This window comes from Callionymus lyra, chromosome 10 (assembly GCF_982586985.1).
Source record: "Callionymus lyra chromosome 10, fCalLyr1.hap1.1, whole genome shotgun sequence".
NCBI lineage: Eukaryota > Metazoa > Chordata > Actinopteri > Syngnathiformes > Callionymidae > Callionymus > Callionymus lyra.
Window position 1 is genome coordinate 13,151,684 of NC_141827.1, and position 16,720 is coordinate 13,168,403.

General features: G+C 37.1%; 2 protein-coding genes across 3 annotated transcripts; one reads left to right on the forward strand and one right to left on the reverse strand.

Moving 5' to 3' along the window:
* The first annotated feature begins 991 nt into the window (after positions 1 to 991).
* On the forward strand, positions 992 to 3,525 carry LOC148070408 (uncharacterized). The gene is made up of 5 exons (XM_087801205.1): positions 992 to 1,176; positions 1,257 to 1,337; positions 1,495 to 1,545; positions 1,644 to 1,685; positions 2,507 to 3,525. The coding sequence occupies exons 1-5, from the start codon at positions 1,087 to 1,089 to the stop codon at positions 2,585 to 2,587; spliced, it is 345 nt and encodes a 114-aa protein (XP_087657331.1). The 5' UTR covers positions 992 to 1,086; the 3' UTR covers positions 2,588 to 3,525.
* Positions 3,526 to 7,455: 3,930 nt separating this feature from the next.
* c10h3orf18 (chromosome 10 C3orf18 homolog) lies at positions 7,456 to 12,246 on the reverse strand. Of its 2 annotated transcripts, XM_087800755.1 has the most exons (6): positions 12,203 to 12,246; positions 11,971 to 12,060; positions 9,952 to 10,337; positions 9,219 to 9,244; positions 9,011 to 9,140; positions 7,456 to 7,962 (listed from the first exon to the last, which is right to left on the reverse strand). In XM_087800755.1, the coding sequence occupies exons 3-6, from the start codon at positions 10,213 to 10,215 to the stop codon at positions 7,882 to 7,884; spliced, it is 501 nt and encodes a 166-aa protein (XP_087656881.1). In that variant the 5' UTR covers positions 10,216 to 10,337; positions 11,971 to 12,060; positions 12,203 to 12,246; the 3' UTR covers positions 7,456 to 7,881. The 2 variants fall into 2 exon arrangements, with proteins under 2 accessions (XP_087656881.1, XP_087656880.1); XM_087800754.1 differs by having other exon boundaries at positions 11,971 to 12,226.
* Between the last annotated feature and the right edge of the window lie 4,474 nt (positions 12,247 to 16,720).

A 16,720-nucleotide genomic window follows, 5' to 3' on the forward strand; every position in this document is an offset into this window, starting at 1 on the left:
TTTCAATTAATTTAATCTTTACAAAAGAAAATGTTTCATTTTAAACAATTTTAATCAGACTAAGTCAATGTCACCCCGACCCGTTCAAGCTCGGATCTATTACATTTACTATTTTACTATTTTAACTGTGGCAATTTGATTTAGTCAACATTGTTTTCCTGGTATCAAATGTGTGTATGAAACAAACTACTTTACAGCTATATAATATAATATTTGTTTTATAGAAAGTGTACTTAAAATGAAGGCTAACATTATTCCAAATAAGTTCTGTCTAAAATGTTTAGATGTAAAAATTAAAGAATGCAAATAATAAAATAAAAAAACTCGATAAACAGGGACAAATCACATTGAATAATTGTTTTCATTTAAACATTTCACATTGCACATTTAACATTTGAAATTATATGTTGTCCAACCATCTTGTGGCAAAAAAAAGATGTAGCAAAATTGACTCTTTCTTGTCATGTTCTCCAAATAATTTCATTGGTGATTTTGTTTAAGTTTCTTCAGGGAATTAAGTTAAGTTTTTGCCAGAATTGGTTTGTTTGTTTGTTTAATAGGAATGATGTTCTAGTAGGAAATGTGGTGATATTGATCTGAAGTAGCATTTATTTAGAAATGTCTTGAAGGTTTTGGTAATCACTTATTATGCATATTATTGGGTCACCAAAATACACAAAATTGAGTGCGTTGTGCCAACATTTGTTGTGATTTATTCAATGAAAATCTTTTAGCATTTGTAGATGGATAGGCTTTAGCTTTATAAACTCTAGGAGGCAACTAACTTTTTGTTTAGTCGTCAAAACGCTGTGTATCAACATGGCTGAGGTTCGATTCTCGGCCAGAAAACTCTATTTTATTGTATTTATTGTTTTTATTAGGCTGTTTTTTTATAAAGCAATGTGTAATTAGCATTACTGGTCTAGGAGGGAGACATTCAGTTTCTTCTTTACTTGAGAAAAAAAAATCCTTAGAATGGGTTGTAGCGATTGATCTCGACCATAAGGTGTCCAGGTCTCCTCATCTGCCGGCCGATGCGTCCGCCCCTCCAGCCGTTGATGCTCACACTGCTAGCGTCTGGTAGACATGAGTGACAGTGGGACCACCGAGCCGCCGGCCCAGCCTCCAGAAGAGGTGCCGCGAAGGGGCAGAGGTCGCCCACGGAAACAACAACAGGTACAACTTTTACAGTCTGAAAAACCACTCTTCAGATACAGTAGAAAAAAACAAAATAACAAAACAAATGTATTTCTCAGGAGCCAGCCGGGCCACCGACACCAAAGAGGCCGAGGGGACGACCAAAGGGCAGCAAGAACAAATGCCCCAAAATTGCACTGGTGACTGGTTTAACCCGTGATTATGATTTGAATGGGTAGTCTGTCCTCGGATGTGTGTTTGAGAGATTGCCTGTCTTTCTTTTCTGAATGCTCGTAGTAAGAAGGCTTAGAAGAACGATCAGGACACTATTGGATACACCGTTTTCTTTTCACACAGAAGTTAGAGCCAATGAAGGAAAGACGGCCGCGAGGGCGACCAAGGAAATGGGTGAGACGCTCAAGTTAAAATGCACTTAATAATTTCAATGATGGTCCTTCATCTCGTCATTTTCCTTTTCGGACTAACTATATCTTTGTTTTTTTCAGCTAAAAAAGGTTGTTCAAGCAGAAGGAACAAAAACTCAACAGGTGTGTTAATCTGTCCGTTTAGGTTCTCATTCAAGTGGTTTCAAAGCGAGTCAGCTGGGTAAAATAAGGCAATGGCACAAAAACGTTTCTTAAGAATGCTTACTAGTTGGGTGGCAATTAATATTGGTGCGAAACTAGCACTTAAAGGGTTAGTTCACCCAAATATCAATCCAATTTTTTTGTCCTTTTTATCAATGTAGCACTCTTTGTGTTGTTCATAAAACTCTTATTCTGATGTATGAGAAATTATTTTCATAAAGATTTCCACCAGAAACAAAAATTAAAATCAAATTACCAAAGACGTAAATAGGTGTGCTAATTTAGAACCAGCATCTCTACTCACAACGTGACTTTTTCAGTTTCTTGTCGGTCAAGAAAGAGTTATGATCATTCTTAAAGAAATGTAAATCAAAAGTTTTTACTTGCTGATTCAACTGAACTGAACAAGCGTGTTCGTTTGGGCTGACAACTGTTCAAGAGGGATTTCGCAACTGTGGTCACCGCCATGCAGGGTCTCATCTCGCTTCCTCAACTCTTCCTCTGAGCCGTTTGTCATCGTCGCCAAACGTTGAACCTTTAAAGAACGGAAACCGTTGAGAAAGAGCTGCCCGTGTCAGACACGCTCGGTAGGAGGAAGAAATGAGTCAAAGAAACAAAGGGGAAACCTGTTTTCTTCTCGGTTTCCTGACGTCAACCGTTACTTTCTGGGACTGTTTCTCACGCCAGATCTCTCTGTTACTCATTATTTTGTACTTGATATCTTTAACCTTTGGCTCAATAAAACTCCTCAAACATTAAAGTATTGTTTTGCGTTGTTGCAGGTCACCTCGGAAGAAGAAGAAGAGGAGAGTCTACCACAGTCCTCATCATCTCAGGTCCCAGCTCAGGAGGAAGAGCAGTAGATCTCAATCGTCTGTAACTACCTCACACTTTCAAGAAGCACAGACATGTTCAGAGCCATACTCGCAGAACTATGTTATTGTATTTTTTTTTTAGTTTATACTTAAATACACGTTTTAGAACAACACAGGAAGAACAATTTTGTCGAGGCAGCTTCATCATCCCTATTGTCTCTTTCCTCAGATACCCAAATGGTTAGACTTGGCATCGATGAGCTACTATCAGAAACCTCAGATGAATTCATGTAACTCACCATCTTGCCAGAAGTGCTAAAAATTCCAAAGCTTGAAATTCTCTTAAATGCAGCAAAATTATTTAGTGGTCTGATTTGAAATCAAAGTATTTGTAAGTGAAAAGATGTTTAAGATGATCGAATCTATAGAATTATTTTTTTGAATGGGTCTTGAATATCATTTCTGATACTTTTTCTCTTCTAGACAAAACACAAAAAAATATATATTTTTCTAAAACTCCTTAATAACTTTTTCTTGCTTACTTACTTAACATGAACTATAACAGTTGAAGCTCTGCAACAGCTGTAGGAACCAAATGTTTGAATGAAATGATAGATAGATAAATTGATTCCCCCCCTCCATATATAAAACATCATACTTTCACTCCACTCCTGCCCCAAACTCAGAATTATACAATCTAATAGCACGAGGAATGAATGAGTCCCTGAGTCTATTAGTGTTGCATCATGGGAAGAGCATTCGTACTTCAATTGCTTCTCTGCTCACTGATGACAGTGTTGAGAGGATGACTGTCATCATCCATGATGGACATTAGTTTGTCCAGAGATCTCCTCTCAGCAACTGTCACCAGTGAGTCCAGCATCATGTTCACTGACTGTTGCATTCAGTATCTTCATAATTGGTTTCTAAACTTCTGCTCAGATTCAGGATTCTTGTCCAAAGAAAAGTTCATGCACCCACTTGTTATTAACTTTTATTGTGACGGATTCAACTTTTAAATGAGTCATTATTGGAAGTGTAGTACACAATACACTTTATACATCTTCACAATTGGGTCCAACAAAACAAAAACAGAGCTGCTCATGCTGATGATTTTTAGAACCTTTTTTTCCTCTTCTAATTTTTATTAAACCAATTGGGAAATGTCCACAGCCACAAATAAATCCTTGTATGTATACATTCCATGTATGTGTACTGGCAAATAAAGCTGCTCTTGATTCTTAATTTATGAAATTGGTATAGAAGCATGTGGAGCTGCTTTTTTGTGATAAAATATTTTCAAAAGATGTTTTCGACTGTAGCTAGTAGTGTGGACTCAAGACAGATTTAATTTGATCCATTTCACTCTATTACAATTGCGAATGTTTTTTAAATCATCTTTTGATAATAAATAAATACATACATTTAAATAATAAAACCTTCAAAACATTTCTATACAGATGGTACTATAGAGCAATACCACCCTTGGACAATAAAATCCACTTTTTTTTCAGCGTTACACAAACCTCAGGTACAATAACTATCATTCTCCTGAAAATTGTACATTTGTTTAATGTGTTTTAACCATCAGGACTGTTGTACCAGAGAACTGTGACAGGTAAACCTCATGTTAACCTCAGCTATTGTCTTAATCTCCAGCTCTACCTCAGTAACCAAATCATCCTATCCACAGAGTCAGCAACTGAACACATGCGAATACAAGTTTTAAACTTGCAAAAACTGATCAAGTACATAGACTGTAACAGTTTCTGCACGGGTACATCGAACCAAGATCTGTTTGGTTGATGTTAAAAAAAAAAAAAAAAAACCTTTAGTCATGCATCATATAATATTTTGGACTGAAATGATATAAGATCTTGAAATTCTAAAATCAAATAAGCATTCTGGCCAATCATGGCTGCTTTCAACTACCTTTGTCTGACTATATTTCTTTTTAGGTTTTGCTCCACTGACCTATGCAAAATATCAAAATGTTTATACATCTCATTCTTGACTAAGTATAGTGAAGTATTTACTTCTCTAAAATTTGAAGTAAAATAAAATTCTCCTCTCATTAAGCTGTATCAGTCTATCACGGTTAAAGAACATAAAAGCATACCAGTCCACACAGAAGAATAAAATAATACTATTCACAATGTAAGAAATTCTCTACCATAACCGTATAAAGCTTAAATAAGTTGCTTAACAACTATATTAGTATAATATATCTACTCCTGATTTTAAAAAACACATTCTCTCTCTGTCGGCACCTTCGTCCTTGTTGTGCCGTGTATTTTTTACAGTGTTGACCAGATTGCTTCATTACTTCACAGGAAGTTGTTACGTTTAACTGCATTAATCGTTACCCTCTGGACTACCTCAGATACCAAACAAGCTTGCCTCATTTGTGTCTGAGAACCTTTTTTTTAGTGGGGTTTTGTTTTTTTAGTTGAACTCCTCTGACCTGCAGCTGTCTGGTTCTGTCCCAAGTGGTGATGAAGAGTTTCTGTAAGATCTCTGGTTTATCACATCATATCACAGAGACAAATAATCTGTTTCTGGTCTCTTATAGTTGGACGGTTTTATGATACTTGACTTTTGTCTTCTGCCTCATTGTTACAACTCACACAACTGTGATATGTACTGTATGTGTTCTGATGATTCTTAATGTGATCAGTGTTATACTCTGTACTCTTGTGTATCAATAAAAAATGCAATTATTTGGGCTGTAAGAGTCTTAAACTTGTTTCTATCTTTTCACAACAATGCTGAATTTATAAGTACAAACCAATATAGCTGCTGGTTCTGGGGTTGAGACGGTCCAGGGAATCTTTTCAGTGCCTCATTTTGGGTGTCATTTTCCCTAGTGAAAATATTTGTCTAAATCGTTGAAAAAAGTTGTGCATGCTGTCTCAAACACTTGAGAAATATTATGTTGCAAAAAACTGATTTTTAATCTTAGAAGAAAACTTGTATAACGGTTCAATATACACCCAAGGTTATCTATATAACCACGGTTCTTCAAAATTGTGCAAATTTGACAAAGTTGTGGTGGAGAAACAGGGGAGCAGCCATGCAGATCTCCTCTCAACCAACAAAAAGACATGCAACATCCTGAGACGTAAGTCCCTGTAAACCAAGCTGTGGTTTATGCCTCTCAAGCAGGCTTGTTCCCGTGACACGAACCACAAACACACCCTCAAACCTCTGACCTACACCCCTCAGACAACAGGCAAGCGCACGCATTGTAGCAGCCGTTAAAAGCGCGACTTTACAAAAAAAAAAGCTTGAGAGGTCACTGTAATAACCAAGAAGGAGACTACTCAAAACTCCCAACGAAGAGGTCAGAACCTCAGGACAGAAAGCGGTATCTAGACAAAGCACGACCACAGATTCCTCAACAACAACATGATGTATCAGGATTGAAGGAAAACACTCAAACTGACACCAAAACCAGAAGCCGATTCCAAGCGGACAGTCTTTCTTCTCTAACGTCACAAACGAGCCAGAGATCGCAGAGTACAAGATTTCACCGGCAGCCGGTTACGATCAGAAAGTGGCAAAACCAAGAGTAGACGCTGTTACAGCTGCAGCCAACACTTGCAGATGGACACCGAATTTACTTTGTCCATCAGGATCAGAAGAAAAACCTGAAAACTTCTGCTAATTTACCTGACTCAGCAGATTAAGCCCCCACCCCCAATGTCAGGAATGTGTCTGTGATCATAGAGATACAGAATAATTCAAAGCCCAAGAGTGATGCCCATCTGAGGTTGGCTCTGTGTGTCTCAAAATAAAGTTATGTAGACTGGGTCTACTCTGAGACCATCTCTGACATCACCGCCGCCTTTTCTTTAGGTAAACCATATGATGAAAACATAATGACAAACACAGTATATGCAAACCCTGGTATATTATAGAGAGAGGTTGGGGCTCAAAGATAAACATAGTAGTGACACGCTCTCTGGGTGCTGCCCACTTACAAGGGTCATACATCATGGCAGTCAATCGGTCCCGCCTACTGATCAGGCCAGCCTGGATCCATCAGACCGAGGGAGGACCCGGGAATCAGGCACATCCTGTTCACTTTTCCATTGATGCCATCTAAAAGAACATATCATCCCTGACAACAGGCAGTGCTGCAGAAGAGGGTCTGGTCGTGCATCATAAACTTTTGTCAAAACCTGGTGAATAAAATAAAGCCATTTTGAGGGAGGCGAGGCCTTACATAGGGGCGACCAACTGGGCAGCCTTGATTGCATTGATCTGTTATAGCCAGGAGGCAGAACAGCCTGTAGAGGACAGAGCATGAATGAAGTAGAATCATATAGTAAGCTGTTTTGAAAACATGGGTTTAAAGAAGGGCGGCTGGATAACGTAATCATTATTAGTTACATTGAGCAGAAATATACAACACCTTGGTTTTTGCTCCCATTCTTGAGAATGAGATGAACTTTTTTCTCAAATATTGTACACAAATGGTTCTGCTTGAGGTATCTGCCTTCTAAAAGGACGTTTTTCCTCGCCACTGCTATGCTTTGATTCATTAGAGTAAGTAAGTAAGTAAGTACATTTTATTTGTATAGCGCTTTTCCAGACCAGGGTCACAAAGCGCTTAAACAATCAAAACAATACTCAATAAAGTATATACTTTAAAGGTCAAGATAAAACTGATAACACAACAGGAGTTCCAGAAAATCAAGGAAAAGCCTGAACAAATAAAAACGTCTTAAGATGTTTCTTGAAGGAGTCAGTAGATCATCAAACACAGAGGGAGAGGAAGATCGTTCCAAAGCTTATGCTGGGCTCCATTTTTCTTTTCTCAAATATAGTCTTACTTGAACGGTCAAGTGTATTGAGATAACGTGGTTATGAGTAGATACTATAAATAATATTGAATTGAATGTATTAAAAAATATATTTTGAAGGATTTTATTGTATACAGACAGACACAACACGTCATCACTCAGTCATAAAAAAAAACTAAATGTGTTGACAACAGATCAACGGGAGGGTGTAAACATGTCCAGTGACGGATGAGATATTATAGTAGTAGCAGTTTGACACTAATTTACAACTGGTCTCTCATCAGACATGGAAGTGTTACCAGCCATCATGACAGCATTTTATTCTTTTTTGGGGGATGCATCACACTGTCACGGGTGGTAAATGATAAAAGTGCAAGATCACATGTGAGGCTTCCCTTTATGTTCCTTTATTAAAAACATGCACCTCCCTGTCGTCACGTACTTGTGGTCATCGTGAAAATAGTCCAAATTTCCTTCCTGAGTGACAACAGTATTCTACACAGGTTTGTATACCCGCAAAATGGAAGAGCTCTGTTATGCATTGAGAGCTTTGGCTACATCTGTGAAGACCAGTCGACTGGGTCTCTGTGTGGTTCCCTGGGAGGTGGTGAGGGTCTGTGGACGACAGGAAGAAAGAAGCATTGATATTATGCTGAATCACCTAAAGGTTAATCCTCTAAAAGATGATGATGTCGGTAGCCCGACAAAATAGAAGCAAATGTTTGACTCCTTATCAATCCATCAGCCGTCTCTGGAAAGTTATGCTATTGCAATCAGCTTCTTTGTAGACATTTTTCGAAAATAACTTCAAGCCAAATAATGTTCCAGTAGCTTCATGTTCAAACCATGAAAAAACAGATTAGGACAATCATTCTGGTCACTAGAAATTGGAGAGGAAGAACACAAAATGAAGTCAGAGTTCATGTTTAGTGATTAAAAGATACATTACATTTAACCTGATACAGATGAGTTGAATTCTGATATCATGATTATGATCACGAGGATAAAACACGGATGAAGAAATTACACAACAAAGAAGTGATACTTTACCATGTTTGGTTTAAATCACATGTCAAAACTTAGAAAGAAAATGAAATACAGAGAAAATATCAACATCTTTGCTATGAGTATGTATTATTCAGCAAATTTGGATCATTGTGAAACTATTTTATATAAACATTTGACTATGAAATATATAAATATATATCTATATATCTATAGATATAGATATATAGATTTAAACCCTTGTGTTATCTCAATGTCCGAAAAAGCAAATGTGTTATTAATGTAATGTATTATCAATTGTGTTGTCTCTGGGTCAAGGTCACCACTGCATATGTATTTCTGGAAGACGTTCACATTGACCCCAAGACAACACAAGGGAGACCACAAACACATTTGTTTTCGGGCCTCAAGCTGACCCTGAGATAACACAAGTGTTAAGAAACACACTCAAGAGCGCTTCATTTATATAATTCCAATATTTATTGAAATCATGCAGATGAATTCATTCAATATTTGCCAAAATTTATCTCTGTTTGAAGGTGGACATTTTTTTGTGTGTGTTCTCGTTTGGCAGTGTTGCTCCTTTAAACAATATAACTTGAGATGTTTTAACTCAAACGTATTAACTGTAACCTAAAGAATTCCTTCATGTTTTTACCTTGGTGTTTGGACCGGTGACATTGCCATCCCTGCCATGGTCCAACAGTTCCTGTTCCAGCAGATCATCTTGTTCTTCAGCCGGGTCGAAGTTGTACATGGGCATGAGCTGGTGCCTCAGCTTCTCCAACCTGGGTAATATCAGAGTAATATCAGAGTAAATAGCTGTTGGCAATGGCCTTTAATAGAAAGTCATGTAGCCAACATACCGCTTTCTTTTCCGAATGTACAGCATCTGGGAAAGATACACAAAAGAGCTTAGCATGTTTATTTATTCATTTATTTAACAGGGACAATGTACAGCTTTCAGCTGTACCAGATTTAGCTACCAGCTAATTTTCATCTGTAGTCCCTGAGCAGGAAAAAATACAAATATAAAACCGATCATAATGAAATTTGACAACAGTAAAATCACAATGTTAAGACACAACCGTTTCAACAATATAGCAATACTTTAAAAATCAGTGCTTGAGTTTTATGACTGATGGGTACATGATTGAGTTGATTTCAGCCATGATTTCATCTTGGATTTAAAGAGAGGGAAACTGTTGCTCCTCTAATCTCACTTGACACCGAGTTCCAGTGATTTGTAGCTCTAATAGAGAAGGCGGATTTGCCAAACTCAGTAGTTCAGTGCTGTACTGCACAGTCCCCTCTACTGCATGTTCGAGTCGTCCTCCTATTGTTTGCTGGCATTGATAAGAACTCCTTCAACAGAGAAGCAGCCAAGTTATGAATGACTTTATACACTAGACTAGTGTCAGCAAGACGCACAAAACTATCAAATGTCAGTAGGTCATGCTTTCGAATGATGTTACAGTAGTGATAACTTGGATGTTTTTTGTCCAGTGTTTCCAGCTTGTAATGCTGACAAGCTTGGAATGTAGTTTTTGATATTAAATCGAATAAAATCTTGATAAAGATGAGTGAAAAAAAACTTACTAAAGCAAGAGCTAATCCAATAACAGTGATGATGCCGAAGGGTAAAAGTACCATTCCCATCCCAGAGCCCTCGACCACTGCTGCTGGGAACGTGGTGGCATTGAAGCTGGTTTCGTTCTGTGTGATGGTAACAGTCATGAAGGTTGTCCTGCTGGTGACATTGTCTCTCGCAGCAGTGGAGGGGAAGGGGATGGTGGTGGTCGTGGTGGTGGGCAATGTTGTTGAGAGGAGACTTGCTGTTGTCTTCGCTGTGGACACCGCCATGGTCTGAAGAATGGCTGGATTTCAACTCTCTGATCTGGATACAGTTTTGTCACTCACACTGAGCCATTGTTTTGTGTCCCCACTTGCCTGGGGTCTGTTGGAGCATGAATGTCTCCTTGAGGCTACAGAAACGAAAAGAAGAGAGCTTAATACAACTTAATACACAGAAATGTGTAAATAAAAAAAACTACTTCTTGCTGACAACATTCTTGGTTAAAATGTTGGAGTTGTGTTCTGTTAATGTAATTGAGATGCACACACTAGACATAGTAGATAAGGTGAGACAACTTTCATTATATCTATGAATAAACTATACACTATGAATCCATTATTTGAGTGGGCATGGCGCTATCTCTGGTTGAACTTGATATGACTTATAGAAATGAACTGAAGTAAGGTACCTTTAACTACCCTTTAATACAATATTAAAAATACCTATTTTGAAGGAAGATTTTGTGCGTTTTTGCTATAGGTAACAGGGAGTGTTTATTGATGCATATGAAAGGACCTGAAGGACAATTTAAAGTTGCTAACGACACAAGGAGGAGTCATCCTAAGGATAACGCACATGCACACAAAAGTGAGAAGAGTGAGATTTGAGTGTGAGGACGCACTCTTCGAATCAAATAATATTGTCGATCAAATGATTTTATAAGGCCGACGTCCTCACCTTAAACAATTTCCCGAAGGAGACCTCCTGAGGGATCAATAAAGTTTTACCTTACCTTACCTTACCTCCATGCCAGCTATAGCCCTACACAGCTATGTTACTACGATGGTTAAGATGAGATAATTGTATTATTATTATTTCCTCTCCAAGTCTACATTATCACACCTCTTCTATAAGAGATGTATGGCAGTCATAACTTGGGATAATTTATAGTTGATTTATGGCATTATAAACGTTATTTGACAATGACATAAAAGCCTTAAAGCTGAAATATTATGTTTTAATGATCAACTTCTCTGAAATTCTACATTCAAATGTTAATCTTAATTCGTTTAAACAATCAATAGATATGGCAAAAATAATGAAGAATAATAATTTAAAAAGATGGACGTTTATTTCCTTCTTCTGGTTGGCGCTTGGGGAATTTACCGTGAACTATCCAGATTTAAGAGTGTCCATTACTGGAGTAACCCGAACGACGAATAGCTTGACTTCAGAACGTTGTCAGGTCACGATGACCCGAGACCACGAGCTGTTGTCTCTATCAGTGTAGTGGTGCTGTAATAAACGTCGCCTCTGATTGGTTAATATTGTCCTGGTACCTTCCTGATTGGCTGGATTTACGCAGGAGTTTAACCTCATGAAAAAGATACAATATTGAGTATAAAATGGATAAATATAAGCGTCAGAAATTGCTCTCACTTGGGTGACTGTCACACCCACACAAAAAAACACACTATTATGTTTATGTTTGTTGTGAAATACCACTGCACACACAACTTTCAAATAAAAAAACAACAACAAAGTAAACAAACATGTGATCTACTCCCTCAAGCATCATACGTGCTTCTTATAATGACAAACATGTGTAGCTCAGACGTCAGCCTGTAAGAATGATCTACGTCATCCCTGTGGCTTCACAACACGCGCATGAGAGCGTGTACTTTTTTAAAAATACCATCTCCTTTGCTGACTTCAAGGTCGTGCAATGGGTTTACAGTTGCATGTAACTAGAAGGTCAGTAAATGTCAAAGGGGAGGCTGGTCATGCACAAGGATGATGACTTCTAGAGTTGAAACACTCACCTGAACATTTATAATCTGAAGAAGGCTTCACAGCTAAAGAGCTTTCATGAGAGGAAACATTTCCTCCGCCGCCCCTCCTCTGCTTCTCCTCTGCAGGTAAAGCACAGCGTGTTTACATTGGGAAAACGGGCTTTTTTGAGGGATGTACGAATCGCAAAAAAGGTTGAGACTTTGTCCCGGAACCCCTCTGTCGATCCCCGACATAGACTGGATCGATCTTCTCGTCCTTTACCTTCTTTTTTTTCACCGCTGCTCGGAGGATGCTGCACAACAGAGAGCACCGCCGGTCCCGCCCACTGGCCTCTGATTGGTCTACGGTTTCAGTGGCGATGGATGTGATTGGATGATGTCGCCGTCTATTTTGGATTTGTTCGGATGAGGCTGGGGTTTAACGGCCCCGCCCACCAGATGCAGCTCTGGTTAGTGGTTACGTGAGTGACTACATCCGGGTGGCAGGGCTGACGGGAATTAACCCTCCAGTGTCTTTCATCCTAGTCTGTTTCTGTTTAACTGTGAAGAAAGCTCTTTGAAAAAAATAAATGAAAAAAACATTTTCTTTCTTTCTGTATGTTATTCCCATTGAATAATTTAAAAAAACGTTTCAAATATTATACATTACATTATATTTATACTGTAAGTCTATGTATTAACTGTTTTCTGGTGACTATTTTCCTCTAATCTTTACACTCTTTAAGAAACATCTTAAGACGTTTCTATTTGTTCAGGCTTTTCCTTGATTTTTTGGAACTCCTGTTGTGTTATCAGTTTTATCTTGATCTTTAAAGTATATCCTTTATTGAATATTGTTTTGATTGTTTAAGCACTTTGTGACCCTGGTCTAGAAAAGCCCTATACAAATAAAAATTACTTACTTACTTACTTACTTACTCTTCATCGTAAATCTATCATTATATTACAGTTTTTCTCAGTCGCTTTGGTGATTTTCTCACATGATTTTCTGGAACTTCTGTGTTGTTCTCAGTATTATCTTGACCTTTAAAGTATATACTTTATTGAATATTGTTTTGATTGTTTAAGCGCTTTGTGACCCTGGTCTGGATAAGCGCTATACAAATAAAAATTACTTACTTACTTACTTACATCACTATTAACATTTGCACAGCAGTTAGTGCATTTCTCAAAACAATTAGAGCAAACTGCAAACCCTAGTGGATAACCTGCAAAAGTACGTCACTTGCTCAAAATGGATAATATATTAGTCAAAAACAAGTATTTATGTCAATGAAACTGCCAGTGTCATCAAAATAATAAGTCTTGACACCATCGTCTATGAAAAAGATAGTCAAATGGCTTTGTCATGTTTTCATTATGAGTTTATTCTCTCAGTGTTTTCCAATACAAAAAAAGGTCAGAACTCATTGACACTAACTGGAAAAGCTCAAGACAGCACTATGCACTACTTGTACAGCCATTTGAAAACTACAGTAAAGTTACACATTGCTGTAGTTAGTGGAGCAAGTGAGTACAAGATGCTGAATACGTATGTTTCACATTTTTACTGTATATGCTCTTTGCAGTTCTACAGCATTTTGCAAAAGAAAAATATACTTCAATCACTTATTTAGAACAAACATAAAAAACACCCTTTTTGTAGAGCTATGCACAAATGTGAACAATATATCAACATATTGTGACTGATCATATATAAGTAAATCATTCTTACCACCTGAGAGCAATTGTTCGATTGAGGAGAGATTTCCAGGAAAAATGATAAAGAAAGGTATAAAATTTGCTTGACAGAATTTGATAACTAGTTCAACAATTTTGTATTTAATGACTCAAGCAATGAAATGAAGACTATTAGTTTTATTGGGAACGACTATTCAGCATCCATAAGTATAGTTCATTTTGACTGACATGACATAAGCAAATGACAATGTTATAAAACAACAGAGGATTGTTTGAAAGCAACTGATACATATCAAAAAGCATTTACAATTTTTTCAGAGGAAGGAGAAATTGCTACTATAATGTGCTCAAATTACGGAGGTTGAACTAATAGTTATGAGAATTTTCATTGTGATCTGAGAAAAGCACCAAAGCAACTGAGAAAAACTGTAATACATTTTCCTCCTACATATGATGTATATTCCCCCATTTTGTGGACATATTTGCAAACTTACAATAGAAAAACAACAACAAACATACAACAACATTAATCACAGAATAAGTCTATGTGTCCTGTCATTTAGTGGTTTGATTGTAAAGCGTTTACGTAATTACAGCTGGCTTTTTTTTCCCTTGGCTTTGTACATTTGTTTTGCACTGACCGGTCAACGCAATATAGACAAAATAAAGTCACTGTCTGACTAATACTAAGAGACTGCTCCACCAGCTGCGACGCCGCCCATTATTACGTATTAATGGCAATAAAAGTTACCTGTGGTACTTCTCTATTGTCAGCATATGCAAACTTTAGTTAGAATTTTCGTTTTCTCTTGTTCCATGTGCAACATCTGAGCATTTATATTATTTATTTATTTAAAAATAGCCTGCTTTTCAATAATGTGGTCTGCTTTCACAATTCTAAAATGAATAAAAAATGTGAATACAAGAGATTACAACATGTAACACTGAAATTAAAAAACTAAAAAAATGTTTTTGTTCCATCTCTTAAAATCCATAGTGTCTTAGTTTTGTTCATGACAATGCAATACATCATCCATAGTGTGAAACAATATTACACAATTAAAATCTGCACTTTCATAGCATTAAAGACTGGACAATGATGGAGTTTGACAATAACAAAGTCCTGATTATTATTTACCGAATGTACTGGTTACAGATTATTTCACTCCTTAGTTTTATTTCATTATTTTTTACATTAATGTATTATAATTTAACTACATTCATGGAAGTAATAATAATTACTGTTTAAAAAAATATACAAATATCACATACTTCTGTAATCAATGCGATTACTGTCAGTTAAACTTCTTCTGAACTTTGTTAATTACAAATATAGTTCTTAAGGCTCCTGACCAACTATAAATAATATATATATACAGTATATAACAAAAAAAACAACAATATATATATATATGTTTTGTTTTTTTTGTTTTTTTCCAACATTGGAACTTGAAAACGGTCTTACTGGTGTCAAAAGGATGAAAGAGAGATGTGCTTTAAGACAGAATTATTGACTAATGGGAGCAGAAAGTACCATCAAAGGAACTATTAGTAACTGTTTATCAGTTCCCCAGACTTGCTACATGATGCAAGAAAATCAAAGGATAAAGTACCAATTTTAACAAGACATCACATCATTTGTGCAGAGACTGCTGTGTAACTTCATATAGTGTCCTGCTTAAAAATGACTCACAATACAGTTAAGAAAACCTACACCAGCTCTTGCTGCTCCATTTCAGTCTGACCTTGAGAAAAATCTGCCCAGGGAATACATGTACTCGTTTAAGTTTATTTATGTGGCCCCTTAATGAGATCATCTTAAACTTCATAATGAAAGATGCAGTCTCTCATCATGATCAGGTTTTGAAGATTATTTAAATTTCTCCGCCATCTGAAATCTCAGCGAGTGAGAGGTTACGAGAGGAGCCTGGTATAAATAAGGTAATGATGGTCTAGACTGCTCCTCCAGCCAGCTGTAATAAAGCCTGCTCTGTTTATACAACAAGTCCCTTGAAAGTGGAGACTCCCTGGATTGATGCAAGCTGCGACGAACCTCAATGCTTGACCAACCACAGCAGAGTAGGTGTGGTTATAGTATATAAAAAATATATATATATTCTCAAGAAAAACTAATCATTTTCAGTGGGCGGGGCTGAAGCACATTTTCTGATGCAAGTAAGTAAGTAAGTAATTTTTATTTATATAGCGCTTTTCCAGACCAGGGTCACAAAGCGCTTAAACAATCAAAACAATATTCAATAAAGTATATATTTTAAAGGTCAAGATAAAACTGATAATACAACAGGAGTTCCAGAAAATCAAGGAAAAGCCTGAACAAATAAAAATGTCTTAAGATGTTTCTTGAAGGAGTCAGTAGATCATCAAACACAGAGGGAGAGGAAGATCGTTCCAAAGCTTAGGAGCAACAGTCTGGAAGGATTTCTCTCCTCTGGTCCTGAACCATGTGCGAGGAACCATCAGTAGATTCTGATCCACAAACCTCAGAGCCCGAGCTGGCGTGTAAGGCTGGATCAGATCACTGATGTAAGGAGGAGCCTGACCATGAATAGATCTGAAAGTAAGAACCAGAATTTTAAAGTTTATCCTGAAAGAAACTGGAAGCCAGAGAAGAGTTTTAAGGTTCGGAGAAATGCGTTTTCTTCTACTTGAGCGGGTCAGAATTCTCGCTGCAGAGTTCTGAATTTCAATAATAAGAGAGTTTTGTACAAACAGACACACATTGATGAGCACAATAGAGGGTCCTAGATCTATTCAAGTGTGTCTTAAACAGATCACTTAAGGGAGTAAGTAAGTGAGTAGTTATTATTTGTAACGTGCCTTTTAACAGACCAGGGTCACAAGGCGCTTAAACAACAAAAACGCTTTCAAAAGTCCAATGCTCTTTTTTCTCCAGTGAGTGGCACTGTTGATTAAATGTATGCAAACTCAAACGGTATCCTTTCTATTTGAAAAGCAATGACAACTGGACTTTGTCATTGTCAGCATATGCAAACTTTAGTTTGATTTTTCGTTTTCTCTTATTCAATGTGCAGCATCCGAGCATTTATATTATTTATTTATTTAAAAATAGCCTGCTTTT

Coding starts and splice junctions, on each gene's coding strand:
- c10h3orf18 (XM_087800755.1), bottom strand. CDS start 10,215: ATGGCGGTGTCCACAGCGAAGACAACAGCAAGTCTCCTCTCAACAACA. Junction 9,141..9,218: donor TACATTCGGAAAAGAAAGCG/GTATGTTGGCTA, acceptor GATATTACCCAG/GTTGGAGAAGCTGAGGCACC. Junction 7,963..9,010: donor TCACCGGTCCAAACACCAAG/GTAAAAACATGA, acceptor TGTCGTCCACAG/ACCCTCACCACCTCCCAGGG.
- LOC148070408 (XM_087801205.1), top strand. CDS start 1,087: ATGAGTGACAGTGGGACCACCGAGCCGCCGGCCCAGCCTCCAGAAGAG. Junction 1,338..1,494: donor AATGCCCCAAAATTGCACTG/GTGACTGGTTTA, acceptor CTTTTCACACAG/AAGTTAGAGCCAATGAAGGA. Junction 1,546..1,643: donor GAGGGCGACCAAGGAAATGG/GTGAGACGCTCA, acceptor TGTTTTTTTCAG/CTAAAAAAGGTTGTTCAAGC.